The 25,839-nt window shown below is 42.8% G+C and overlaps 2 protein-coding genes across 30 annotated transcripts in view; one reads left to right on the top strand and one right to left on the bottom strand.

The window, feature by feature from the left end:
- Positions 1 to 21,663, bottom strand: part of CLHC1 (clathrin heavy chain linker domain containing 1) — a 56,687-nt gene extending 35,024 nt beyond the window's left edge. For 2 of the 27 annotated variants that reach the window (XM_063788807.1, XM_009442339.4), the window contains exons 1-5: positions 21,544 to 21,629; positions 18,637 to 18,779; positions 11,541 to 11,799; positions 7,114 to 7,301; positions 1,991 to 2,124 (exon numbers count right to left, since the gene is read on the bottom strand). In XM_063788807.1, coding sequence (XP_063644877.1) covers positions 1,991 to 2,124; positions 7,114 to 7,301; positions 11,541 to 11,717 — 499 coding nt within the window. In that variant the 5' untranslated portion in view covers positions 11,718 to 11,799; positions 18,637 to 18,779; positions 21,544 to 21,629. Of the gene's footprint in view, positions 1 to 1,990; positions 4,465 to 5,289; positions 5,455 to 7,113; positions 7,908 to 11,540; positions 11,800 to 12,592; positions 12,927 to 13,329; positions 13,719 to 17,335; positions 17,509 to 18,636; positions 18,780 to 19,301; positions 19,377 to 21,310 lie in introns of those variants that run through there. The other 25 variants (XM_063788810.1, XM_016943290.4, XM_063788817.1 and 22 more) reach the window with 22 other exon arrangements.
- Positions 21,327 to 24,892, top strand: RPS27A (ribosomal protein S27a). Of its 3 annotated transcripts, none has more exons than XM_003949796.4 (6): positions 21,327 to 21,415; positions 22,116 to 22,180; positions 22,668 to 22,722; positions 23,426 to 23,511; positions 24,135 to 24,266; positions 24,707 to 24,892. In XM_003949796.4, the coding sequence occupies exons 2-6, from the start codon at positions 22,133 to 22,135 to the stop codon at positions 24,854 to 24,856; spliced, it is 471 nt and encodes a 156-aa protein (XP_003949845.1). In that variant the 5' UTR covers positions 21,327 to 21,415; positions 22,116 to 22,132; the 3' UTR covers positions 24,857 to 24,892. The 3 variants fall into 3 exon arrangements, with proteins under 3 accessions (XP_003949845.1, NP_001349311.1, XP_054532914.1); NM_001362382.1 differs by lacking the exon at positions 21,327 to 21,415 and adding an exon at positions 21,708 to 22,016 and having other exon boundaries at positions 24,707 to 24,888; XM_054676939.2 differs by lacking the exon at positions 21,327 to 21,415 and having other exon boundaries at positions 22,024 to 22,180.
- The last annotated feature ends 947 nt before the right edge of the window (positions 24,893 to 25,839 follow it).

Genomic DNA, 25,839 nt, shown 5'->3' with positions numbered 1-25,839 from the left:
CAAATCTCTCATTACCCTATTATAGCTAACCCCAGAGTAATCAGTTTATTATTCTCAACACAAAATATAAATGCCTGCCAAATCTTCAGTCCTCTCTCTCACTCTCCCGTCTACTTATTATTCATAACTCTCTCTCTTTCTCTTCAAATGCCTTTAAAAAATATGTAGATATATATATACAGAGAGAGAGAGAGGCTCTCACAGGGTCTGCCCAGGCTGGTCTCAAACTCCTGGACTCAAGAGATCCTCTCACTTCAGCATCCCAAAGTGCTAGGATTACAGGCATGAGCCACTGTGCCTAGCCCTAAATAATCTTCCTTTCTCATCTGGGCCAATTGTTGACTTTAGTACATATCACAAAATACTCCTCCCCCAGAAACTTACCTGGATTGATTCTACTTGATTTTAACCAGTCCCTTACCCAGAATTTTCTCAGCACTTAGTCCCAATTTGTCAGTTATACTGTACTTATTAATATGTATCTTATTTGTCATTTGCTAGTCACAATTTTATATTTGAAAGTGAATCTAGGCCAGGCGCGGTGGCTCACGCCTGTAATCCCAGCACTTTGGGAGGCCGAGATGGGCAGATCACAAGGTCAGGAGATCGAGACCATCATGACTAACACGGTGAAACCCCGTCTCTCCTAAAAATACAAAAAAATTAGCCGGGCGTGGTGGCACGCGCCTGTAGTCCCAGCTACTCAGGAGGCTGAGGCAGGAGAATGGTGTGAACCTGGGAGGCGGAGCTTGCAGTGAGCCAAGATCAGGCCACTGCACTCCAGCCTGGGTGACAGAGCGAGACTATGTCTCCAAAAAAAAAAAAAAAAAAAGAAAGTGAATCTAGTCCCTACTTTTATGAAACACAAGATGATTATTCAACCTCATTTGAAATCCTTTAGTATAGAGTAGCTCATTACTTCAACACACAGCTTCTTCCACCAAGACCAAATCTGGCTTCCTAAAATTTCTACCTATTAATCCTGCCTCAGAATAAACACTAGCCAAAATCTTTAAAAGTTTGGAATACCATTATCTTTTCTCAAAGTCTTTCTTTTTTCCAGGATGAATATCTGTAATTCCTCTATCCACTCATCATAAAAACCTCTCCATATCCTAGATGAATTCCAGGATATACTACAATTTCTTAAAATGTGGTAACAGTATTATGCTGAAGATGTGGAAGCAGTGAATGCTGACATCAACATGAATCAACAATATCCACCAAAACTTAATACACTACAGTTTTCCTTATATTATACCAGTCGTTCTCAAACTTTAGAGTGCATCAAAAAAACCTGAAGCGGCTGGGCACAGTGGCTCATGCCTCTGTGAGGCTGAGCCCAGCACTCTGGGAGGCTGAGGCGGGTGGATCGCTCGAGCCCAGGAGTTTGAGACCAGCGTGGACAACATGATGAAACCTCATCTCCACTAAAAACACAAAAATTATCTGGGCACAGTGGCACGCGCCTGTAATCCCAGCTACTTGGGAGGCCAAGGCACGAGAATTGCTTAAACCCTGGAGAGGGAGGTTGCTGTGGGCCGAGATCACACCACTGCACGCCCAGCCTGGGTGACGGAGAGAGACTAGGTCTCAAAAAAGAAAAGAAAAGAAAAACCTGAAGGTCTTGTTAAGACACTGCTGAACTCCACCCACTGAGTTTCTGACACAGTTAAGTCTCTGATCTGATGGGAACCATGAATTTGCATTTCTAAGAGGTCTTTAGGTGATGCTGATGTTGATACAGGAAACCACACTTCAGGAGCCACTGCATTACACTTTATATAACCCAGCTGACTGAAACTCAATCTTTTAGAGTTCATTTTTCCATTCCCTTGAATCTACCTAGAGTCCTGACTAAAATTATGTGTACAACACACACACACGTGCAAGATGCACATACATCAGCACATTTATATTAATGCGTGCCTTAGGTAAAAATTGGAAATAATCAGGATTTCTCTCAAATATTTTAAACAAAATACAATACCTGGAATAGGTTTTGAAGGATCTTTGGAGAAAGTACAATATTTTACTTCTTTTGTGTCATACTCTGCCCTACACTGCTTGATGTGATCTATTTGAGATTGAATCTTCGAGGAATTACTTTCGATAATCCTCATTCTGGAAAACAGAAAGGCTTTATTATGTCTTTCAACTAACTTAATTCTTGAACCACAAAACCTAAAGTCAAACAGGTTAAATCATTACTTTATTTTGAACCATTATGGACTAGGTGAAATGCCCTGAAAAAGTTATCTAGCCTCACAAATGAGGAAGAATTTTCTTTCTGAGCATCAATAAAATCTCATACTATGATTCTGAACCCTATTGGAAATTCGTTAAGTGCTAATCACAATAATATGGCCACAAACTATTCTCTTTAGTAGAAAATTACTTTTGTAATTTAAAAAATATTTTGGTAAGTAATTATATTCGTTTCCTGTGGCAACTGTAACAAATTACCACTAACCTGGTGACTACAAACAACAGAAATTTATTCTCTTATAATTCTGGAAGCCAGAAATTCAAAATCAGTATCACCGGACCAAAATCAAAGTGTTGGCAGAGCCGTGCTTCCTTCAGAATCTGTTCCTTGCCTTTTCCAGCCTTGGGGCTGCAGGCATTCTGACTTCATCACTTCAGTCTCTGCCTCTATGGTCATACTGCCTTCTCCTCTGCCTATGGCAAAGCTCCTGTTTCCCTCTTATTAGGACATTTATGATCATATTTAGGGCTTACTTTTATAACCTCCCTATCTCAAAATCTTTAATCACATCTGCAAAGACCCTTTTTCCAAATACGGTTAACATTTAGGGGTTCTAGAGACTAGGACCTGATGTCTTTGAAAAACTTTATTGAGCCTACTACAGTAATTTTGATCCTAGAGCTAGAGGAAGGACAGCACTTCCCTGAGATAAAACTAAGTTTATCCAGAAATGAAAATTTTAAAGACCAAAGGGTAGTATAAACTTCTCTTAAGCATTATTTGAAGTTTTCTTCCTAGTTATGTTGGCCCAAGGGAGAAATAACATATTAAAATACACACAGAAAAATTATTTTTGACACTTGTTAAAGCATAGTAAGGAAGACTTTTTTCAAGAGGGGCCATGCTAATAGCTATAGGAACCACTACAATGGAGAATGATTGGACTCAATCTGAACATGACATGCGCAAGTGGGAAGTGGTAGCTAAGGAGCACGGTGGGGTCAGTGGATGACAAATTACTAAAAGAAAACATCAGATGTGAGGAGAGATTCTGGATAAATTGACCTAAGAGGATTCTAGTTGAAGGCAGGTCACGGTAACTAGGCATCACCTGGAGGATGGTTGGGGGATCACATGTCATGGATGGGGGGTTCTGGCTAAACTTGCTTCACAGGATTCTTGCTAAAACTGAATGGTGCAGAGATGAATGTGGAAGTCCAAAAGTCAGGCCTAGTTGAAAAGGGTTCAGGAGAGCCTGAGTAAAATTTGATCAGGAAGAGAATTTTTGTCAATATATAAATGTCACAGGGTTTTTGGCAAATTAAAAACAAGTTTGGGCTGGCGCGGTGGCTCATGCCTGTAATCCCAGCACTGTGGGAGGCCGAGGAGGGCAGATCACGAGGTCAGGAGTTTGAGACCAGCCTGACCAATATGGTGAAACCCCATCTCTACTAAGAATACAAAAATTAGCTGGGTGTGGTGGTGGGCACCTGTAATCCCAGCCACTCGGAAGGCTGAGGCAGGAGAATAATTTGAACTCGGGAGGCGGAGGTTGCGGTGAGCCAAGATCATGCCATTGCACTCCAGCCTGGAAGACGGGCCAGATTCCGTCTCAAAAAATAAAATAAAATAAAAAACGAGTTTGTCAGTAGATAACTGCTGGCTGCTGCTTCTGATTATTATATAGTGCTCTTGGTAACTATTGATGGCTCAGAGTAAGAGCTTACAGTATTTATGAAAGGATTGTGGAAATAAAATATCCACTGGCTTTATTCTAAATAGATTTGTGCTTATAAACAAAAGATATGTCAAAAATAAGCAGGTTTTCAAAAGAAACTGAAAGCAGATACTTGTACATGAATTTTCAGAGTGGCATTATTCACATAGCCAAAAATGGAAACAATCCAAGTGTCCAAAAAACAGATGAATGGATAAACAAAATGTAGTATATACATACGATGGAGTATTATTCAGCCATAAAAAGGAATTAAGTTCTAATACATTACCACATGGACGAGAAAGTATCTAATTTTTGCTGCTTTCTATGCTAATTTTATGATCTCTATTTTTGACAACTTCACTAAGATGAACCTAGTTGAGTATTTCTTCGTATTTATGATGCTTGGGATTCTTTGGGTTTGTTGAATCTGTGAATCAGTATCTTTCACATATTTTCAGTATTACATTTGGTAAATGATAGATAAATTATTTTCAGAGAATTTTAACTCAACTTGGAAAACTATGCAAAGTTTGACCTCCATTTCTGGCAATATGACTGGCCAGATGTTGAGATAGACCTTCCTACTGAAGAAAAGTACTACAGAGTATATTATTAAAAAATCTTTCCAAAAGCATCAGAAAGTCAAAATCAGGGCAAAATCTAACAGAATAGAGAAAACTCTCAGCCGTTATTTCTTCAAATATTGTCTTTGTCCCATATTCTCTTCATTGTAGAGCTGTGATTAGACATAACAATATGACCTTCTCACTCTGCCTTCCATCTTTTTATAATAGCTTCATTGAGATATAGTTCACATACTTCAAGAATCATCCTTGTATATATAGTTCAAGGAATTTTAGTATAGTTGTGCAACCACAACCACTATTTAATTCCAGAACATTTTGTTGGCCCCAGATAAACCGTGTACCCATCAATGATCAGCTGAGTAAAGGGCAATTTTCCTTGCGGTCCCAGGGGTGGAGCAGTTTACCTCTGGTTCACCCTATGATGATAGCCTTTTAGCATCCTAGCTTTATATGGTGAGTGTTTCCCAATAGACTATACCAGGTGGAGCGATCTTGGGCTGTGCTTTTTATTCTGCATGCCGTAGTAAAAACTGAAAATTATGGTCACTAGCTTTTAAAAAAATGTTCTCGGGTCCAAAGCAGTTTTAGTGCTCCACTTATCTTTTGTCTTCTGTTAGATTTTGCCCTGATTTTGACTTTCTGATGCTTTTTGGAAGATTTTTGAAAAAATGTATTAGGTAGTATTTTTCCCCAGTAGGAAGGTCTATCTCAACATCTAGCCAGCCATATTACCAGAAATGGAGGTCAAACTTTGCATAGTTTTCCAAGTTGACTTAAAATTATCTGTAAAAGGCCGGGCACGGTGGCTCATGCCTGTAATCCCAGCACTTTGGGAGGCCGAGGCGGGCGGATCACCTCAGGTCAGGAGTTCGAGACCAGCCTGGCCAATGTGGTGAAACCCCATCTCTACTAAAAAAAAAAAAAAAAAAAAAAAAAAAAATTAGCCGGGCATGGTGGCAAGAGCCTGTAATCCCAGCTACTTGGGATGTTGAGGCAGGAGAATCGGTTGAATCTGGGAGACAGAGGTTGCACTGAGCCATGAGCCAAGATCACACCATTGCACTCCGACCTGGAAAAGAGCGAAACTCCGTCTCAAAAAAAAAAAAAAAGAAAATTATCTATAAAAATAATTTATCCATCAGTGACCAAATGTAACACTGAAAATATAAGACTACTTAACAAGATTCAGCATCTTATCCTCCCCCAGTAGGTTACTTACCTTTGTGAATAACAGGATTAAGTGCTCTAATTCAGATAGTAATCATGAAATTGTACTATTAAATCTTCCATGGAGGAAATTACCTGGAGCAATTACCTGCATCCCTTATTTATTTTATTTTATTCCTTTTTTTTTTCTTGAGATGGCGTCTCGCTCTGTCACCCAGGCTGGAGTGCAGTGGCGCAATCATGGCTCACTTGTATCCATCTCTCAAGCTCAACCAATCCTTCCACCTCAGCCTTCCAAGCAACTGGGACCACACCCAGTTAATTTTTTTCTTAACTTTTTTGTAAAGACAGGGACTCACTATATTGCCCAGGCTGATTTCAAACTCCTGGCCTCAAGCAATCCTCCTACCTTGGCCTCCCAAAGTGCTGGGATTAGAGGTGTGAGCCACCCTGTGCGGACCCTCATTTTATGATACAAAATGTGCTTTCAATTATACTAAGAGGGCCAGGAGTGGTGGCTCATGCCTGTAATCCCAGCGCTTTGGGAGGCTGGGGCATGCAGATTGCTTGAGCTCACAAGTTGGAGACCAGCCTGGGTAACATGGTGAGGCCCCAGTCTCTACAGAAAATACAAAAATTCGTCTGACATAGCAGAACTCCATCTCTACAAAAAAATACAAAAATTAGCCAGGCGTGGTAGCTTGTGCCTGTAGCCCCAGCTACTTGGGAGGCTGAGGTGGGAGGATCACTTGCACCTGGGAGGCAGAGGTGGCAGTGGGCCAAGATCAAGCTACTGTACTCCAGCCTGGGCAACAGAGCAAGCCCTGCTTCAAACAAACAAAAAGACTATAACTGCCCACTCTTGCCTTTTTGGCCAGCACAGTGGTTCACACCTTTAATCTTAGCACTTTGGGAGGCTGAGGCAGGAGGACTGCTTGAGCTCAGCAATTCGAGACCAGCCTGGGCAACATAGTGAGACCCCATCTCTATTTTTAATATTAAAAAAAAAAATTAGCTGGGCATGGTGGCATGCACCTGTAGTCCCAGCTATTCAGGAGGCTGAGGCAAGACAACTGCTTGAGACCAGGAGGCAGAGGTTGCAGCGAGCCAAGATTGCGCCATTGCACTCCAGCCTGGGCAACAAGAGTGAAACCCTGTCTCAAAAAAAAAAAAAAAAAAATATATATATATATATATATATATACACTAAGAGGTACTATAAACGTTCTCAAACAAAAGTAATATTTTTTAATTGAAGTAAGTAAACAATACAGTAACTCAAGTTACTAGGAGAAGGTAACATAAAAATGCATCATTTAAATAAAATTGAAATTCAATAAGACTAAGAACCACCAGCTAGAGTTACACTGGCTAGTTATTATAATCAAGCAACAACTACCATCTTTTGGGCTAGTTACTAAAATACTTACTTTGCTTCAAGTTGGATTGTTCTTTTCCTGTAATATACCAAAGCTGTAGGCTCTGCTGCCAAACCTTTAAGTTTTCCATGAAGACAAAATGTAGTTCTTCGGTCTTTCTTTATTGTCTCAATAAAGGCATCATATTCTTTTTTGATTGAAGTAAGAATGGATTTGTATGCAGTGACATGCTCTATTACCTGAAATATTATTTTTCTGCCTATGGTATTGATTTTTTTTCTAGGAGACTATGGATTGAAATTCTTGCAAATAACATTATAGATTATTTTCAAAATGAAACATGATTAGCAATTAGAAATCTAAACTCTACAGCAAGCTCAAACATAATTGGACACTAAAGGCAATATTTACTAAACATGTGCTCTTTGTGGAACATTACAGTAGATAATGTGGAGTTTAAATATGAGAGGAAAAAAGGCCATTTTTGTTCTACTTGGTATGAACACATGCATTATATGATTTCAGTTAAAACTAATGCTAGTTCTAATTTTCCCAGTTCTGAATCTTTTAAATAGAATTCTGTATCTTTTCTTACTCGCTCCAAATCTAGTCTCTAACTTCATTTAAACCTTAAAATCCTGGATTCTCTTCACCTCCTTATTTTTCTAACCCATCAGCTCCTATTGGCTCATCAATATTCTCAATATCTAATTGCATTTCTATTCCCAGGATGTCATGTGCAACTGTAAAAAACCCCTCATCACTACACATTCATGGCTTCAAATGGTGTTTAGGCATAGAAAATCTCTGGAAGGATAACAGAAGAAAACAGAAACAGTGGGTGCCTGCAGAGAAGGACAGGAGAAGTAGAATCTGAGATGAGAAGGTCCAGACTTTCCATTGTACAATCTCCTTTACTGGTTTATTTATTCATTTATTTTTTGTTAATCTTATATATGCATTACCCATGCAAAAATAAACATTTTTAAATAAATCAAAAAATAAAAATAGGAAAGTTATAAATAATGTATGGTTTCCAAATTCTGCACATGAGGATTTCAGAGGGATTGAAGAATACAGAGAATAGACAGGCTCAATCCCAATTTTCTCAGAAAGCTGCAATTATGCTTTCTATTCCTGCTACATCTCTAGCCTCTGGTATCCCCCACTGGCTTTCTTTACCTAGGCAATATCTAGAAAAAATTATCTAGGAAGGCATCTGGTCTATGAGCCAATGATATAAGGAGATTATTGATCTCCTGGCAAGTGCCAGGAGAGGATATTTGAGTGGATGATACTTGTGGTCTTTTTGACATGACCTTACTACCTATCCACCCAAATCAAGAATCCTCAATAAAATAGAGGTCATCAATCTGCGGCTTTCCAAATTAAGTACTCTGTTGCTCCTGGCCATCTACTTCATACACTCCTCTGATATGCTCCAACAATCCAAGACAACTCAGATATATTAATGAGTAGATAATAAATATGTAGTGGTATCATGATCAGCTCCCAAGTCTGTTTGCTAGAAGAAACAGATTTCAGAAGAGCACTCATGGGAACCTTTAAGAATGCACAGAAAATACACTGAAGTAGAAATATGCAAACTGGCACATCACAGGTTGAATTCAGCTGGCAATTTTGCTTAACCAACAAAATATTTTAAAATTTAGGGAATTTTAACCCAAAACCACATTTTCAGCTTCTCTTGCAAACTCTGAAAAATCTACCTACATGGAATCCCTATTCCTTAATGGCAATAATAGCTGGAGCTTTCGATTACAATCTCCTTTACTGGTTTATTTATTCATGGTTTTATTTATTTATTTATTTATTGTGGTTTTTCATTTTACCACAATCCCCACCATTCCTTATTCTCTTATAGTCACCCCACTTAAATCTTTTATATTACCTTGGTGGTCTCTGCAGGCATTTAAGTTTGAGACCCCAGCATTAACGCTGCTACTAAATCCAAGAAAATAACCATAGCTATATTTACCAGGTACAGGGGTCTAAGGAAGAAGAGGAATGGTTTTCATTCCACCTCAGCTCCTCCATATGGATCTGAACTATTTGTACAATATGCTACAGGAACACAAAAGGTCAGCAACTTTACAGAGTCCAGCTACCTCCATATCCCTGCCCCCCTTTTCTTTTTTGGTAGAGACAGAGTGTTGCTATGTTGCCCAGGATGGTCTCAAACTCCTGGCCTCAAGCGATGCTCCTACCAATCCTCCCAAAGTTCTAGGATTACAGACATGAGCTACTACACCTAGCCCAGTAAGTCATCCATTTCTAAAAAAGTTCATTCTTCCAAGCTTTGGTCTTCTCTGCTTACTAGGTTTTTCGCTCACCCTACAGTCCACCCCCAACTCTTGGTATGAGTTTCAAGTCCTCCTTGCTTCGATTCAGGTATGATTCTCCAGGTCAAACCATCTATCTTTGATTTTAAACACAATTTGGTATTTGTTCCCTGGTTCCAAGTACCCAGAGATGCAAGCTGACACTTTTATCTTCTGCCCAACTAGTTCCTTTTAAGAGGGTAGGAAGAGCAAAGAAGACAGTCATTAATAGTTCATTAACAATCAAATGTGCTAAAATAATGTGAAAATGAAGAAGGTAAATTATGTTATCAAGAAGCTAGAAGAAAAGTTTCTCAAAGTACCAAATGATTTCCATTTCTAGATCCCCTCTCAGTCCTGAAGAACAGAATTCTTTACAAGATAAAATTTACAATTATGCAATGTGCAAATAGTACAAACAGAAATCTTTTCTCCTCACCAGGAGAAAAGAAACAGGGACCATATATGTCAATATTATTTTCTATTTAACACCATATGTTTTCTCTAGGAATTAAATTTACCAACAATACCTCCAAAATGACGTCACTATAACTATATTAATGTAAAGCAGAGAGCTCTTCATGTAAGAAAAATTCTGACAAGTGTTAACACTTGGGCATGCAAAGATAAACATGTTACAGTTATGACTTTCCTTTGCTAATTTCACACAGTAGAGTCGCAGCATGACTCTTGATATTTATAAAACCTATTTAATACATTACCTTTATTTAAACATTCATTCAATGCATTCCTTAATAACTAAAACACCAAGAGCAATATCATTGATCCTAACAGCATATAAAATGAAGCTAAACTGCCAGTGTACCACCTCTAAAGGATAGATTTTCTGTATGATATAAAAGGAAGGAAAGACCCTGTTTCTCTATTTTATACTCCTATGAATACGTATCAACTTTCCTTATCCTACTGGTAGGTATATATCACTATCTGAAGCTCACTTTCTCTTAGAGTGAGGCACTAGGTTTTTATTTAGAGGAGAAATAAGAGTCATAGTGTGTAATGTTTAAAAATTAAAAGACTGAGTTTCTATTTTGCCTGTGGCTGTTTTCTCAGAGACCAACAGTTTACTGAAGTCTTAAGGTAAGTACTTCCTGTGGCAAAGAGGAAAGATGCTGATTTCACTTATTTCAATGTCAAGGCATCTTCCGGGGATGGGGTGGAAAAAAAAAGCTGCATAAATAAATTAGGATTGGTGGGCAAACTGCAATTGTTTAGAAGGATAATAGGTATTTCTAAAACCGTAAAAAGCAAAATCAAATATGTTCCACGAAGTCAGAGCATTTTCTAAGCTGATCTCCCTATTTCCAATATTAATTCCAGTCTAATTCCTTGTAAACCATGACTAGATAATTCTAGATAGAACTCCAATCTACAAGGAACCCCAATTTAATGTTAGATCAAATCTAAACCAAGATTTTAATGATACCACAAACAAACTCAAAATAACAAGGAAGTATCATGTTCCTGCTTGCAGCCCAATTCCTAACAAATCAGATGATACTTTTAGATGAAAAGGTGAAAATTATTATCAGAGGGTACATACAGCCAGGTAGTTGATCAAAAACTGATAGTCTGGGCTAGGCACTGGTAGTTCATGCTTGTAATCCCAGCACTTTGGGAGGCCAAGATAGGAGGATTGCTTGAGGCCAGGAGTGCAAGACCAGCCTAGGCAACACAGAGACCTTGTCTCTACAAAAAATTTTAAAAATTAGTCAGGAGTGGTGGCACAAGCCTGTAGTCCCAGCTATACAGGAGGCTGAGGCAAGAGGATAACTTGAACCCAGGAGTTTGAGGCTGCAGTGAGATATGAGTGTGCCACTGCACTCCAGCCTGGGTGATACAGTGAGACTCTCTCTTTAAAAAATATATAAAGGAAACTTATAATCTGCTCTCAAGCTAAAATAACTGAAACACTCATTCACAGTCAGGAAATACAAATCCAGAACTGCATTTTTCCCATTCATGCCTTTCTGAGAAATTGGATGAACTTCTCAAAATCAGCAAATGGAATGTTATCATTCAAACAGTGGTGTTACTAAGGCAGGAATATTGGTTGTCAACATAGATCATTGCTATCCTCATGAAAACTTAATTGTCTTAAAAGCATTATGATACCTTATCAAAAACATTTCGGTATATGATGTAATATTCATCAGCAGGTCCTTCCTCACTACAGCCCAGTCTTTCAGTTTCTGTAATTATGTATCTTTGCACACTTTCCAAAAATTCCTTGTCACTTCCACAAATGATAGGTGGGAGAACTGCATGTTTTCTTATTTGATGAACTGACATATTTGACAATCTGCACACTTGTTCACTGAAGAACAGCTAAATCTTGACCTGCTCTTGCAACAAAGCCAAAACTTTGATAAGCCTGAAAGAAAAAAAGAGCATCAATTAATATAATAATTTTTTAACTTAAGTCATATATTGATCTAAAAATGTATTTTTTTTAGAAAAAAATTTCCTGTCTCTGTGATAAATACTTCAACCTATGTATTAAAAGGTCTATGCTGCCAAGCATGGTGGCTCATGCCTGTAATCCCAGCTCTTTGGGAGGCCGAGGCAGGTGGATCACCTGAGGTCCGGGAGTTCGAGACCAGCCTGACCAACATGGAGAAACCCCGTCTCTACTAAAAAGACAAAATTAGCCAGGCGTGGTGGCGCATGCCTGTAATCCCAGCTACTCGGGAGGCTGAGGCAGGAGGATCGCTTGAACCCCGGAGGCGGAGTTGCGGTGAGCCGAAATCGCGCCATTGCACTCCAGCCTGGGCAACAAGAGCGAAACTGTCTCAAAAAAAAAAAAAAAAAAAAAAAGTCTATGCTATTCCACTGCCATATGCTGCTGCTCTGGGACAGAAATACCAAACACCAGTCAATGAAGAGCTCTTCTCTTGCTAACTATGCACAACTCCTCTCACATGTATCATATAATCGATGGTTTCTTATGTATAATTCACACTTTCTAATAGAAGGTTTGGTATTTTATATTTATTTGTGTCATGTGGGAAAACTAATTTGTAAGCCTCTTGACACAAACAAGGTCAACTATTTTACGACCCCGGCGCTTATCTGGCCTAGCTTCACCCAGCACACAATAGCAATAAATAATGTATTTATTTTTATAATAAACTTTATTTTAATTCTCATCTTTAATATTAAAGTACCAAGCAAAAAGAGGTCCGGACTTCTGCTAAAATCCATCCCTCAATGATGTCAAAAATAACAGTATTTTTCAGAGTATAGCTTTCAAGCAGCCGCATTATGCCGCTTTCAGTAAAGAATCATGGGCGGCGGCGGCCTGGCGGGGGCGAGCGCGCTGTGGGCCGGCCCCGCGCAGCCTCAGGGCACCTCCCGCTCGCCGGGACTGAGTTCCGCGCCGGCGTGGCCTGCTGTGCTCCGAGCGCCAAGGGTCGGCGCGGCCGCTCTCGGCTTTGGGGACCGGATGGAGGAGCGGCGTGTCGGCCTCGGGGGACGGTTCCCCCGACCTCAGACGGCTCTGGGGCGAGGGAGGGCGCGCGGAGGCTCGCGGGGACCACTGGCGCCCCCGGACCCGCTCAGCGGTCCCTGCTCACAGGCACCGCCCGCAGGAGCCTCGGCAGGGGCCTAGGACGCCCCGGTGTTCAGAAGAGAAGCAGGGTCAGGTTCACGCACACCCGCGATCGGATCGTAACTTTTTTTTTTTTTTTTGAGACGGAGTCTCGCTCTGCCGCCCAGGCTGGAGTGCAGCGGCGAGATCTCGGCTCACTGCAAGCTCCGCCTCCCGAGTTCACGCGATTCTCCTGCCTCAGCCTCCTGAGTAGCTGGGACTACAGGCGCCCGCCACCACGCCCGGCTAATTTTTGTATTTTTAGTAGAGATGGGGGTTTCACCATGTTGGCCACCCTGGTCTTGAACTCCTGACCTCGTGATCCATTCGCCTCGACCTCCCAAAGTGCTGGGATTACAGGCGTCAGTCACCGCGCCCAGCTGATCGTTAACCTTAAAGTCATTGGTAACCCATGCTTCCTGGAGTTGCATTTGGGGTCACCCAGCGGCGAAGCCCATACAACTTGATACGCCCTTACACACAAGGCTCAGTTCAAGCGAAGGGAGGTCATAGCCAGGAGCCAGGGGCCAGCTGATAGTGTACTTGATTCCACAGTCAAAGGAGCTGGATGGCGTCCCATGCAGAGTGCCGTCCTCTGGGAGTGTTTGAGTGTGAACTCCACGCCTTGACAGCTCCCTCCTGCTACTTGGGGCAGAAGCTCCCCCGACACCCAGTGGATGGTCCTCCTGGAGGAAAGCTATGTCACAAAGGATCCCTTCACCTCCGACAATGTCAGATTCCTGGTCCTTAGCTGGCGCTGCAGTTTGTGCAGCAGGCTGTGTGGCCAGTGTACTCGGAGTGATCCTGGAGTCTGAGAAGTCCCTGAGCATCTGCCACAGGGCGACATGCACACAGGGGAGCTGTATCAACAGCCAAGGGGGATGAGATGGGCCAGGGCGGGAGGAACCCCCGCAGTGCGGCGTTGGGAGTGTCTGAGGCGCATGGAGGAGCTGGCGGTCCAGGAGAAGCTGAGAAAGGAAGACTGGAAAGGAGTGCAGTTTATTCTACTTCAAGAGATTCTGCCTCCCTTGTGTCCATGAGAACATCAGTGCTTTTCCTCAGGAAATTCAGCAAGACTTGGAGTAAAGCTCCGTCAAAGAGGCCCCCCAGCCAGCCCGGTTCTGGACGTTGAGTGCAGCCGGGGCTGGGTCAACTGGCGGCACCCTGCACGGAGCTCCTGGGCCAGCCTGCGCCAAGGATGCTGCTGAGCCAGGAGCCGCTGTGCCCAGCCTCGTTTCTGGACCACTGGGAGCAGCACTGCAGCCCAGGGGAGCTGGAGTCTTTAGCTTGTAGCAGCCACAGGCCCAGGGAGCTGTGCCGAAAAGGTAGCCCAAAGGCAGACAGATGCCAGACCAGACAGAGCCGGGAACCCGGCCAGGTGCCCCCGCATGACCCTCGGGGCCGAGGCCTAAGTGAGTGCTGCTCAGATGTGACTAAGAGGGATGACCTCCTTCAGCGAGAAAGCTCCTAAGAGGCCACCTGCAGGTCCGTGTGGGGGAAGACGCCATGCTGTCTCGGGACCATGGCGCAAGGCAGGTGGCTGCAATGGTCTGTAAGGAAAATCACTGACAGCAGCTGCCTTCTGGTGCCAATCTGGAAGGTCTAGAGCGGGATAGAATTACTTCCCATCCTTATGTGATGCTTGGAAAATGGTTTAACCTTGATCATGTACTATGTTTATAATTAAAAATCCAAAGAACCAGCTAATGTTTGAAAAAGGAATCTTCCACTGAAACATCTAGGTACCTGACATTCTCCCAGGGCACTCTGGACCCGGCAGTGGTTGGGGTCTCCCGGGAAGCTGAGTGCTGGCTTACAGCCTCTCTGTAAGCTCTGGCTTCATCTCGGGCCCCTCCAATCTGTCTCCCCTGACCCCAAGTCAGGAATGCTGTGGGCTTCCTGCCCTCACCCCGCACCTCATGACCGTCACGCTGCCTGCCTGCTTGCCCCCTGCCACCTCGAATTCAGTCCTGGATGCCTTCGAAGCCCGGCCCCACTGCCTGCCAGGGGGTTCCTGCAGCATCCCCTCCTCCAGGCTCCCCATCTCCCTGAAGCTTCCAGGTAGCAGTTGGTGGGGCACTGATCTGTGAGCTCTGGAATGTCTGCTTAGAGTTCTGAGAGGCAGGAACTGCTGTCTTTGTAAGTACTCAAAGCCAACTGTCACGTGATGAAGGAATGAATAAAGAATTTTTACTGAAAGGCCGGGCGCGGTGGCTCACGCCTGTAGTCCCAGCATTTTGGGAGGCCGAGGCGGGCGGTTCACGAGGTCAGGAGATCGAGACCATCTGGCTAACATGGTAAAACCCCGTCTCTACTAAAAATACAAAAAAATTAGCCGGGTGTGGTGGCGGGCGCCTGTAGTCCCAGCTACTCAGGAGGCTGAGGCAGGAGAGTGGCGTGAACCCGGAAGGCGGAGGTTGCAGTGAGCCAAGATCGCACCACTGCACTCCAGCCTGGGCAACTGAGCAAGACTCCGTTTCAAAAAAAAAAGAGAAAGAGTTTTTACTGAAAAAAAAAAAAATTGTCCAACTGAAGTTGGATACAGAAGTTGGTTCCTAAGATTTAGTCACATTAACTTCAAACAGAACTCTTGGCTTGCTTAATAATGGCTGGCAAGGCAAAACATTGTAACTTTTCCCCTAATTACAGAAGCATACTACTGGTATAAAATTCGGAAAATATAAACCAGACAAAATTAATGAAATAAATATCTATTTAATATTTTGGAATATTTCCTTCCAAACATTATAAAACTTGAAATTAAACTCTATATTCAGTTGTGCATCCCATTTTTTTCACTTAATATTAAAAGCACTTTTTCATGTTGTTAAATCGCTTTTTAAAACATGACTTCTAAAGCTTACACAGTATTTCATAGTATGATGTTCCATTAATTTATTCCCCCATTGTCAGATATTTTCACTATTTTTGTTTTGTTTTGAGACAGTCTTGCTCTGTCGCCCAGACTGGAGTGCAGTGGCACGATCTCGGCTCACTGCAACCTTCACTTTCTGAATTCAAGTGATTCTCCTGCCTTAGCCTCCCGAGTAGCTGAAACTAGAGGTGCAGGGCACCATGTCTGGGTAATTTTTTGTAATTTTAGTAGAGATGGGGTTTCACCCTGTTGGCCAGGCTGATCTTGAACTCCTGGCCTCAAGTGATCAGCCTGCTTTGGCCTCCCAAAGTGCTGGGATTACAGGCATGAGCCACTGCACCTGGCTGCTATTTTCACTAATATAAACAATGCCATGATAAGTAAGTGTCTCAATCAATTGTATCATGTTCTGGCAATGTAACTGATACCTGATTATGTGAATAACATATACAGCCTGTAAATACTGCCCATAGCCATATACAGAAGAGGAGACACCAAAATAATTCTGAAGATTAAAAGGCCAAAATTATCTTCATGTTGATGAACTGGATAGCAAAAAGTCAATTTATGAATTAATATAAAGTAGTTCCAGCAAGGGAATAACTCATTAATTAATCAAGTTTTCGTAAATGAGAAATACATTTGTTTATTCATTCATTCAGTCAGTATTTATTGAGTGTCAACAAAGCACCAGGCACCATTTCACAGCTAGGAATTCGGCAATAAGTAAGATAAGGTCCCTGGCTCCTTGAAGCTTATGATCTAGTAGGGGAGACAAACTATAAATAAATAATTTCAAATAGTAAAAGATAACCAGGCGCGGTGGCTCACGCCTATAATCCCAGCACTTTGGGAGGCCGAGGCAGGCAGATCACGAGATCAGGAGTTCAAGACCAGTCTGACCAACATGGTGAAACCACATCTCTACTAAAAATACAAAAATTAGCCGGGAGTGGTGGCACACGCCTATAATCCCAGCTACTCAGGAGGCTGAGGCAGGAGAATCACTTGAACCCAGGAGGTGGAGGTTGCAGTGAGCCGAGATTGAGCCACTGCACTCCAGCCTGGGCAATAGAGCAAGACTCCATCTCAAAAAAAAAAAAAAAAGTAAAAGATAAAAGTCAAAAGAGGAAGAAACGGGTGTTATCATTAGGGAGGGGGTAGTGATATTTGGACACCAGTGGCTTCCTACCGTATTACCCTTAGGATAAAATCCAAGTTCCTTTACTTGGCCTATTAGTGCCCTTCAGAAACTAATGACTCTTTTTCTTTGACCAAATTTACTCTCTTCATGTCCCTGTCCTTTGCCCCATATCCCCATTCCCACACCCATGAACTTCCTCTCTTACCTTAGGATCTTACATAATTCTCTCCCTCTCCCTGCAGACCATCCTCCTATATTACCCCCAACCCCCAAAACATATACATACTATCACTTTGATTCACCTGGCTTTTACTCTTTCTTCAGCTTCAGGAAAGCTGTCCTGGATTCCCTTAAAATTGGTCAGATGCCACTGCTATGTTCTCCCATAATACTGTGCACTTCCTCCATCATGGTATTATCCTTCCACCACACTGCCTTACAGACTTCCTGTTTATATTCTGTCTCATCTGTTAGGCTGTAAGCGTGACAAGATCAGGAAACAAAATGTTCTCCTTCCCCATTATCCCTCCTCTACCATATGCATTCAAGTGCATAATGCAGTTCCTAGCAGAGCAGTACTCAAACATATGTTTGCTGAATAATCAATAATCACTGAACAATAATCCAGTCTATTCATAAGACATTGGACTTGTGGTGCTCTCAAACCAGAACACAGCTAAAGGGATTGTTCCTTAACATCTACAAAATGCCATTGAGTTACATAAACCAACCAAGATTACCATTCATTCATTCATTCATTCATATTAGACATTTAGGGATATGTTGACAAGTCACAAGGGTTCCCAGTCAAGTGTTCCAGGTCTAGTAAATGAGCCACTGCTACAAAGCAGAAAAGGCAGTGTGACAGAGGTAAGCACAATAGGCTACAGAAGGCCAGAGGGGCATCTCATCAGCCTATGAAAGGGGGCAAGGAAACATTAGGGAAAACATCTAGTAAAACAAAATCTAGGGCAATGCTTAAGTTGTGCTACATTTATTTACTCAATATTTGGGGGACACCTATTGTTTGTCTGCCATTATTCTAGACAATGGAGACACAGGATTGAACAAAACAAAGTCCCTAATCTCATAGAGGTTACATTCATGTAGAAACAGACAACACACAAGAAAAAAAATAGTCCAGGCACAGCGGCTCATGCCTGTAATCCCAGCACTTTGGAAAGCCGAGGCAGGTGGATCACTTGAGGTTAGGAGTTCGAGATCAGTCTGGCCAACATGGCAAAACCCAGTCTCTATTAAAGAATATAAAAATTAGCTGGGCGCAGGGGCTCACACCTATAATCCCAGCTACTTAGGTGGCTGAGGTATGAGAATCATTTGCACCAGGGAAGTGCAGGTTGCAGTGGGCTAAGATCATACCACTGCAATCCAGCCTGGGCAACAGAGGGAGATTCTGTCTCAAAAAAAAAAAAAAAAAAAAAAGAAAGAAAAAAATTATATATATATAGAAATATAGTATGACAGACAGGGGTTAAGTTGTATGAAGAAAAATAAAACAAGGTATGGGGGATAGAGAGTAAGGAAGGTGGGAGGATACCATTTTCTATAAGGGCAGTAAGTCAGGAAAGACAAAAGTTCTTACTGATAAGGTGACATTTCAGAAATCTGAAAATAGCAGGTCATGTAGATTCCTGGGAGATGAGTGGTTGAGGCAAAGAGAGTAGCCAGTCCAAAGGCCTCAGGGTGGGACAACACATTTGAGGAACAGCAAGAGGGCCCGTGGGGCTAGAAGAGAATGAGAAAGGGAGAGAAGAGATGAGATCAGAGAGGTAACTGCCAGATTACGTAGCATGTAGGGTCTTGAGGGCAGAACTACTATCAGCCTAGGGGGTACCTTTGTGCGGTTTAGAAAAAGAGGTCCCTTTCTCTGGGCAGACTTGGCAAGAGGAGCAACACTGGACTGTGGCCTCTACTTGTTCCAGCACTGGAGCAACAGCCTCACTTGTAAGAATTTAGGCTTTCCTCTGAGTGAGATTCGAAGCCTTTAGAGGCCTGTGTGCAGAAGAGTGGGACAGCTGACTTAACATGTTAAAGAATTGTTCTTGGCCAGCCATGGTGGCTCATGCCTGTAATCCCAGCACTCTGGGAGGCCAAGGCGGGTAGATCACCTGAGGTCGGGAGTTCGAGACCAGCCTGACCAACATGGAAAAACCCTGTCTCTGCTAAAAATACAAAATTAGCTGGGCGTGGTGGCGCATGCCTGTAATCCCAGCTACTGGAGAGGCTGAGGCAGGAGAATCACCTAACCTGGGAAGCAGAGTTTGCGGTGAGCTGAGATTGTTCCATTGCACTCCAGCCTGGGCAACAACAGCAAAACTCCATCTCAAAAAAAAGAAAAAAAAAGAATTGTTCTCGTTGCTCTGTGGAAAACAGATTATAGGACGCAAGGGTTAAAGCTGGAAGTGCTGTTACGAAGCTACTGCAATAATCAAGGCAAAAGACGATGGTGGCTTGAATCAGGGTGCTAACAATGGAGGTGGTAGGAAGTGTTCTGCATATATTTTGAAAATAAAGCCAAGATCTGCCAAGGTAGATAAGATGTGGGATATAAAAGAACAGTCAAGGATGACCATAAAGTTTTTGGCCTTAGCGACTGGAGAAATGAGAATTGCCATATATAAACATGGGAAGAGCAATTTCATGAGATTAAGTGTTTGGGGCCTGTCCATTAGAGATGTTGAGTAGATAGCTGGATATGTGAAGATGAAGTTGTGACATATCTGTGACATATCTGGTCTGAGTGACAGATAAGTTTATGAGTCATTTGCATATGATGATACTTTAAAAGTTATTAAACAAAAATGAGATAACCAAGAAAATGCAGACAAAGCAGAGGTCCAAGGACTGGGCCTTGGGGATACTCCGTGGTTAGAGGTCTCGCAGATCAAGAGGAAGCAGCAAATGAGCCTGGAAAAGAGCCTCCAGGGTGGCAGAAAAACTGAGAGGTGAAGTCTTTGAAAGGTTTTCAAAGAGAGATGGAATGAGCAACTGTGTCAAATACTGCTGACAGATCAAATAAGATGAAATGACCATTGAATTTAGCAACATGGAGGTCATTAGTGACCATTACAAGAGCTATCCGATCAGAATGGTGGGGACAAAAGCCTGACAGGAGTGGGTTCAGACAACGGAAGGGAAAGATTAGAGACAATATGTACAAGCAACTCTAGGAAATTTTGTTGTAGAGACTAGTTGGTGGACTAGGGGATGAAAAATGTTCCAGGAGGCAGGGCGTGGTGGCTCACGCCTGTAATCTCAGCACTTTGGGAGGCCAAGGAGGATGGATCATTTGAGGTCAGGAGCTAGAGAACAGCCTGGCCAACATGGTGAAACCCCATCTCTACTAAAAGTACAAAAATTAGCCGGGTGTGGTCGTGGGCGCCTGTAATCCCAGCTACTCGGGAGGCTGAGGCAGGAGAATTGCTTGAACCTGGGAGGCGGAGTTTGCAGTGAGCCGAGACCGCGCCACTGCACTCCAGCCTGGGCAACAGAGCGAAATTCCGTCTCACGAAAAAAAAAAAAAAAAGTTCCAGGAAGAATAAACGACTGGATTCTTCAGAAATGCCAAAACACGGGAGGGCATAGGTCAGGAAATTAAATTAGCTTCATTTACTAAAATGTAGAGTAATGGGTTTAGCAGATTAGGTTGTAAGGAAGGCAGAGGCTGAATGTCATTCTAAGAAATTTGAATTGTATCCTGAAGGTGAGGTATTTTAAGTAAAATAATAACACACATTTACCTTTCAGAATGAATATTTTGGAGGCAATAGTGAAGGTGGGTTAGAAAGGAGGAAAGACTGGAGAGAGATAAGGAGTTAGATACGGAACCCCTACAAGAGAAAATTAAGGTCTGAATTTGGGGATGGGGTCGCAGAGGATGAAGAAATAAATACAGAAGGCATTAGAAAGGACTCTGGTTTGTGGAGTGGAGAAAGGACAGGGAGAACTTGCTTCTAATTGGCCTCCTTGCCGGAAGAAGCACCCCATACATACTCCAAAAACTTCCTCTCAGATCCAAGACTCCCAATGCCCAAATTTGGAAATTCTACAATAACCATTCTGCAGGTTTCTTTTCCGTACGGCTTCACTTTAAAATTTGAAAACTCCTGAGATTTTTCAACATATTAAAGCGTGTCACACTAAGGAGTGACACACAAGACCCAGACTCTTCCCTAGGCTGGGAGACACTCAGCGGTTGAAAGCAGGGAGGGGCTACAGGAGAGAAAGGGCTGAACCCCCGCTTCCGAAGATTTCACCTATTTTTCAGTTTGCCTGGAGCAAGCCACGCAGATTCCCTTCTCTTGAAGGCCCAGGGAGCGTCTGGTAGATTGCTGATTCTCTGCCCATCACCGCTTCTGCAAGTGAGTGAAGGACACCTTTCGTGCCCCGCACCCTTTGCCCCCCCCTTAACATTTGCTCCTAGTCACTTCCGGCCCGTTCCCACGCTCCGGAAACCATTATTCCGCTTCATCCTACCTCCAGTCCTCACCTGAGTCCCTTTCTCCAAACACCGACTTCAGTGCTTAGAGATAGTAACCAGGGAATCTGGGAGGTGGAACTGCATCTTGGGACAAGTAGTCCAAGGTAGAAGAAAGCAGTGGAGAACTACAATTCCCAGAATGCACTTCCATTTCCTACCTCTTCCCCAAGAGGCCCCCCTCGACCTCCTTTTAAAAATTCTCTTAGCCACGTTGATTGTACGGGAAAAGCCTTTTTAAAACATTTTTTACGTTGCTTAAACCTACAATTTCGAAAGCATTCCGAAGGCTAAAGTGAGAAATAAGCCCAGGCTAGGGAGAGGAGAAACGAAGTTCACGTCCTAGTCTGGCACCGGGTTGGATTGTCGCTGGGACGGCAGTCAGGCATTTGGTGTGGTCGCCTAAGGGGTGGGGCCTTCGGCGGGAGCTCCGGGAAACCCCGTGGGCCTGCGCGGCGTTCTTCCTTTTCGATCCGCCATCTGCGGTGGGTGTCTGCACTTCGGCTGCTCTCGGGTTAGCACCCTATGGTGCCTTCTCTTGTGATCCCTGACCTAACCTGTCTCTTCCTTTTCCTCAACCTCAGGTGGAGCCGCCACCAAAATGCAGATTTTCGTGAAAACCCTTACGGGGAAGACCATCACCCTCGAGGTACGGGCCAGGTGGTCATGAGGAAGCCAAGGTCCGAATAAGGTCCTGAGGTGGATTTTAGGACCGGCGCTGCTTTCCATGTCTTAGACCATGATTCCGAATTTGGGTTCTAAAACTTAAGCTTTGAAATGAGTACCTTTTGCTGAGCAACGACCTAGAGGTGATTTTCGGTGGCCAAAGGCTGGACTTGTCTCTCGAGGGGTTCCAGCTAGTTAGTTAAAACGGAGGAGCTGCGGTGGGGAAGGAGATGCTCTGCCCGCCGTGTGCGAGCACGTGTGGCCCTGCGGCCGCCGCCCGCTCTGGGCTGGGGAGATGAAGGTGCTTTCCGGTAGCCGACTTGGGAGGTTGCCCACTGGGTGGGTAATAGGTCTCTCAAGTAGGTCTCAGCCCTGTGGCTGGTTCGGTTCAGTGGTAATTGTCAAACTAAATGAGTTCTGCTGTAGTTCCTTAATGTGTAACCAACATGCTTTCATTTTAACACTCATAGGTTGAACCCTCGGATACGATAGAAAATGTAAAGGCCAAGATCCAGGATAAGGAAGGCAAGTAGTATTTTGTAGTTAAGAAAACTTAACCTGCGGAGACTTCGGCCTACCTGTAGGTGCTAGACATACCTGCTCTTGGTGAGGGGGGAAGGGGTCAGATTGACAAAGCGAAATACTTGTGGAATAACACAATAAACATTGGTGATCGGGGAGCACAGTGCCTAGATTGGAATCCTTGAGGTGCGTTTCACTTGCGTGAATTTGGACACTTATTTATTTATTTTTGTGTGAGATGGAGTCTCCTCTGTCGCCCAGGCTGGAGTGCATTCGCTCGTCCCGGCTTACTGCAGCCTCCGCCTCCCGGGTTCAAGTGATTTTTGTGCTTCAGCCTCCCTAGTAGTGGGGATTACAGGCGTGCACCACCATGCCTGGCTAATTTATTGTATTTTTAGTAGAGACTGGGTTTTACCTTGTTGGCCAGGCTGGTTTTGAACTTTTCACATCAAGTGATCTGCCCACCTCGACCTCCCAAAGTATTGGTATTACAGGTGTGAGCCACTGCAGACAACCAAGTATTGTCCCTAAGATTAAATGCGGTAAAATGTGACATGTAAAGATTTAGAACCATGCCTAACCTCTAGTAAGGGCTTATTGTCAGCCGTTAGTATCATGTATTTGATTAAGGGGTGTTACCTTATAAGTCTGGAGCACATCACAGGCTTGGTGTGCTGTGACTTAATTTTTGTTTTTTTCTCATTAGGAATTCCTCCTGATCAGCAGAGACTGATCTTTGCTGGCAAGCAGCTGGAAGATGGACGTACTTTGTCTGACTACAATATTCAAAAGGTCTGTCTAGGGGAAGAGCAGCCTCTTTAAAAAAAATGTTAGTTTGGAAATTTTTTATTTTACTTTTTTTGAGACAGGCTCTGACTCTGTCACCTAGGGTGGAGTGAGTGGCGCAGTCACTGCAACCTCCACCTCTCAGACTCAGGTGGTCCTCCCACCTCTGCCTCCTGTAGTTGGAACTATAGGCACCCGCCACCATGCCCAGGCTGGTCTCAAACTTCTGGGCTTAAGTGATCTTCCCACCGTGGCCTCCCAGCGCTGGGATTACAGACGTGAGCCACTCCATGTGGTGTATTCTGGACATTTTGACACACAAAAAGGGAGAATGGCATTCGATTAGCAGTAGATTTTTAGGTAACTCCTATACTGATACTTGAGAAGCACTGCTATAGTTCTCCCATTATGAATTTTGCAAGTTGCATCCCATGGTGTAATGTAATGCATTCTTTAATGTCCCTATAAACTGTTAGTTAAGAATCAGATACTTTATTGGGTTTGGGGGCTGCAAGATTCCCTCAAATGTTATTGTGTACTGCTACTGCTTTTAATTAGAAAATGCATAATGTTGGGTGTGCCCATTCTTAGTGGAATCATGAAAGCTTGCTTCATTCTTCCATTAACAGGAGTCTACTCTTCATCTTGTGTTGAGACTTCGTGGTGGTGCTAAGAAAAGGAAGAAGAAGTCTTACACCACTCCCAAGAAGAATAAGCACAAGAGAAAGAAGGTTAAGCTGGCTGTCCTGAAATATTATAAGGTGAGCCAGTTAAAGGGCAGAATGTCAGCAAAGTCTTGGCTTATTTGGTCAATATTTTCTTGGACTTAAGTATCCAATATTATCCCACTTTGGTTTAAATGAGGTATTCTGGAAATGAGAAATTCAGACTTTCTGGGGTTTTTCCTGTTTGGTATTTGAAATCAGTTATGTAATAGGGTTCTGAGTTTAAAGTCGATTTTGGGTTCAGGTCTTTACCTTTGTCTACCACTTGCAAAGCTGGCCTTTAGTGTTCAAAAGTCCCAAGACTTCTGAATGTTTTCATTGTAGCAATGATAACTGGTGAGAATTTAGGGTGCTTTGGTTTGTAAGCACCAAAACTACCAGTATTACACAGTTAAAAGCTTAAATATTTTGAGTCACTTAAATTAGACTTCAGAATGTGTTGTAAAATTATCTTACAGCAGGTTTGTGCTTTTCAGGTGGATGAGAATGGCAAAATTAGTCGCCTTCGTCGAGAGTGCCCTTCTGATGAATGTGGTGCTGGGGTGTTTATGGCAAGCCACTTTGACAGACATTATTGTGGCAAATGTTGTCTGACTTACTGTTTCAACAAACCAGAAGACAAGTAACTGTATGAGTTAATAAAAGACATGAACTAACATTTATTGTTGGGTTTTATTGCAGTAAAAAGAATGGTTTTTAAGCACCAAATTGATGGTCACACCATTTCCTTTAGTAGTGCTACTGCTATCGCTGTGTGAATGTTGCTTCTGGGGATTGTGTGACCCAGTGGTTCTGTATACCTGCCAGGTGCCAACCACTTGTAAAGGTCTTGATATTTTCAATTCTTAGACTACCTATACTTTGGCAGAAGTTATATTTAATGTAAGTTGTCTAAATATAAGCCAGTTTGTGTTTCTGTCCATTTCTTGACCTCAACACAACAGACATTTGGGGCCAGGTAATTCTTTGTTGTGGGGTGCCTGTAATCCCTATGCTTTGGGAGGATCACTTGAGCGTCCAGGAGTTCAAGAGCAGCCTGGGCACCATAGCAAGACCCCCATCTCTGTTAAAAAAAAAAAAAAAAAACGTAGGCTGACTCCTATGGTCCTGCCTACTGGGGAGTCTGAGACAAAAGGATCCCTTGAGCCCAGGAGTTGTAATTAATTATGCATTGCATTTCAGCCTGGACAAGACCCTGTTTCCAAAAAAAAAACCAGAATGCATCCTCAGTCTCTGGGTGGTTTCAGTGGAATGCTTGCTGTCTGTTGTACAACTCTTGGGAATTTAATGTTTGTTCAGGATGCATCCCTATAAAGGAATGATTACTTATTTGTACTGTTAACACTAAAAGACAGTTTAGTTTCAAGCAGGACTGGGGTAGCATATCTTCCTTCGGAGCTCAATTGAGGGAAAGCTGGTTCACTTGATAAGCCTCTTAACTAAAGCATACACTTGAAAGAAATCGGTGATGTATAAATAACAATTCCCTTTTACCATATTGCCAGTCTTTCCATTCAAGGATTTCTAGTTGGAGGCATCCTTAAATAAGATTTCCTATTTCTGAGCACTTTGACAGTTTGTGCAAATGCATATGAACACATGGTAAAAC

The sequence above is a fragment of the Pan troglodytes genome, chromosome 12, assembly GCF_028858775.2.
Source record: "Pan troglodytes isolate AG18354 chromosome 12, NHGRI_mPanTro3-v2.0_pri, whole genome shotgun sequence".
Lineage (NCBI taxonomy): Eukaryota > Metazoa > Chordata > Mammalia > Primates > Hominidae > Pan > Pan troglodytes.
Note: the sequence above shows the minus strand (reverse complement) of the source record. Positions and strands in the feature narration are given on the sequence as shown.

Excerpts from the sequence above, each read along its gene's own strand:
- RPS27A (XM_003949796.4), top strand. The coding sequence starts at position 22,133 with ATGCAGATTTTCGTGAAAACCCTTACGGGGAAGACCATCACCCTCGAG. Across the intron at positions 22,181-22,667 it reads GGAAGACCATCACCCTCGAG|GTTGAACCCTCGGATACGAT; the intron begins GTACGGGCCAGG and ends TAACACTCATAG. Across the intron at positions 22,723-23,425 it reads CAAGATCCAGGATAAGGAAG|GAATTCCTCCTGATCAGCAG; the intron begins GCAAGTAGTATT and ends TTTTCTCATTAG.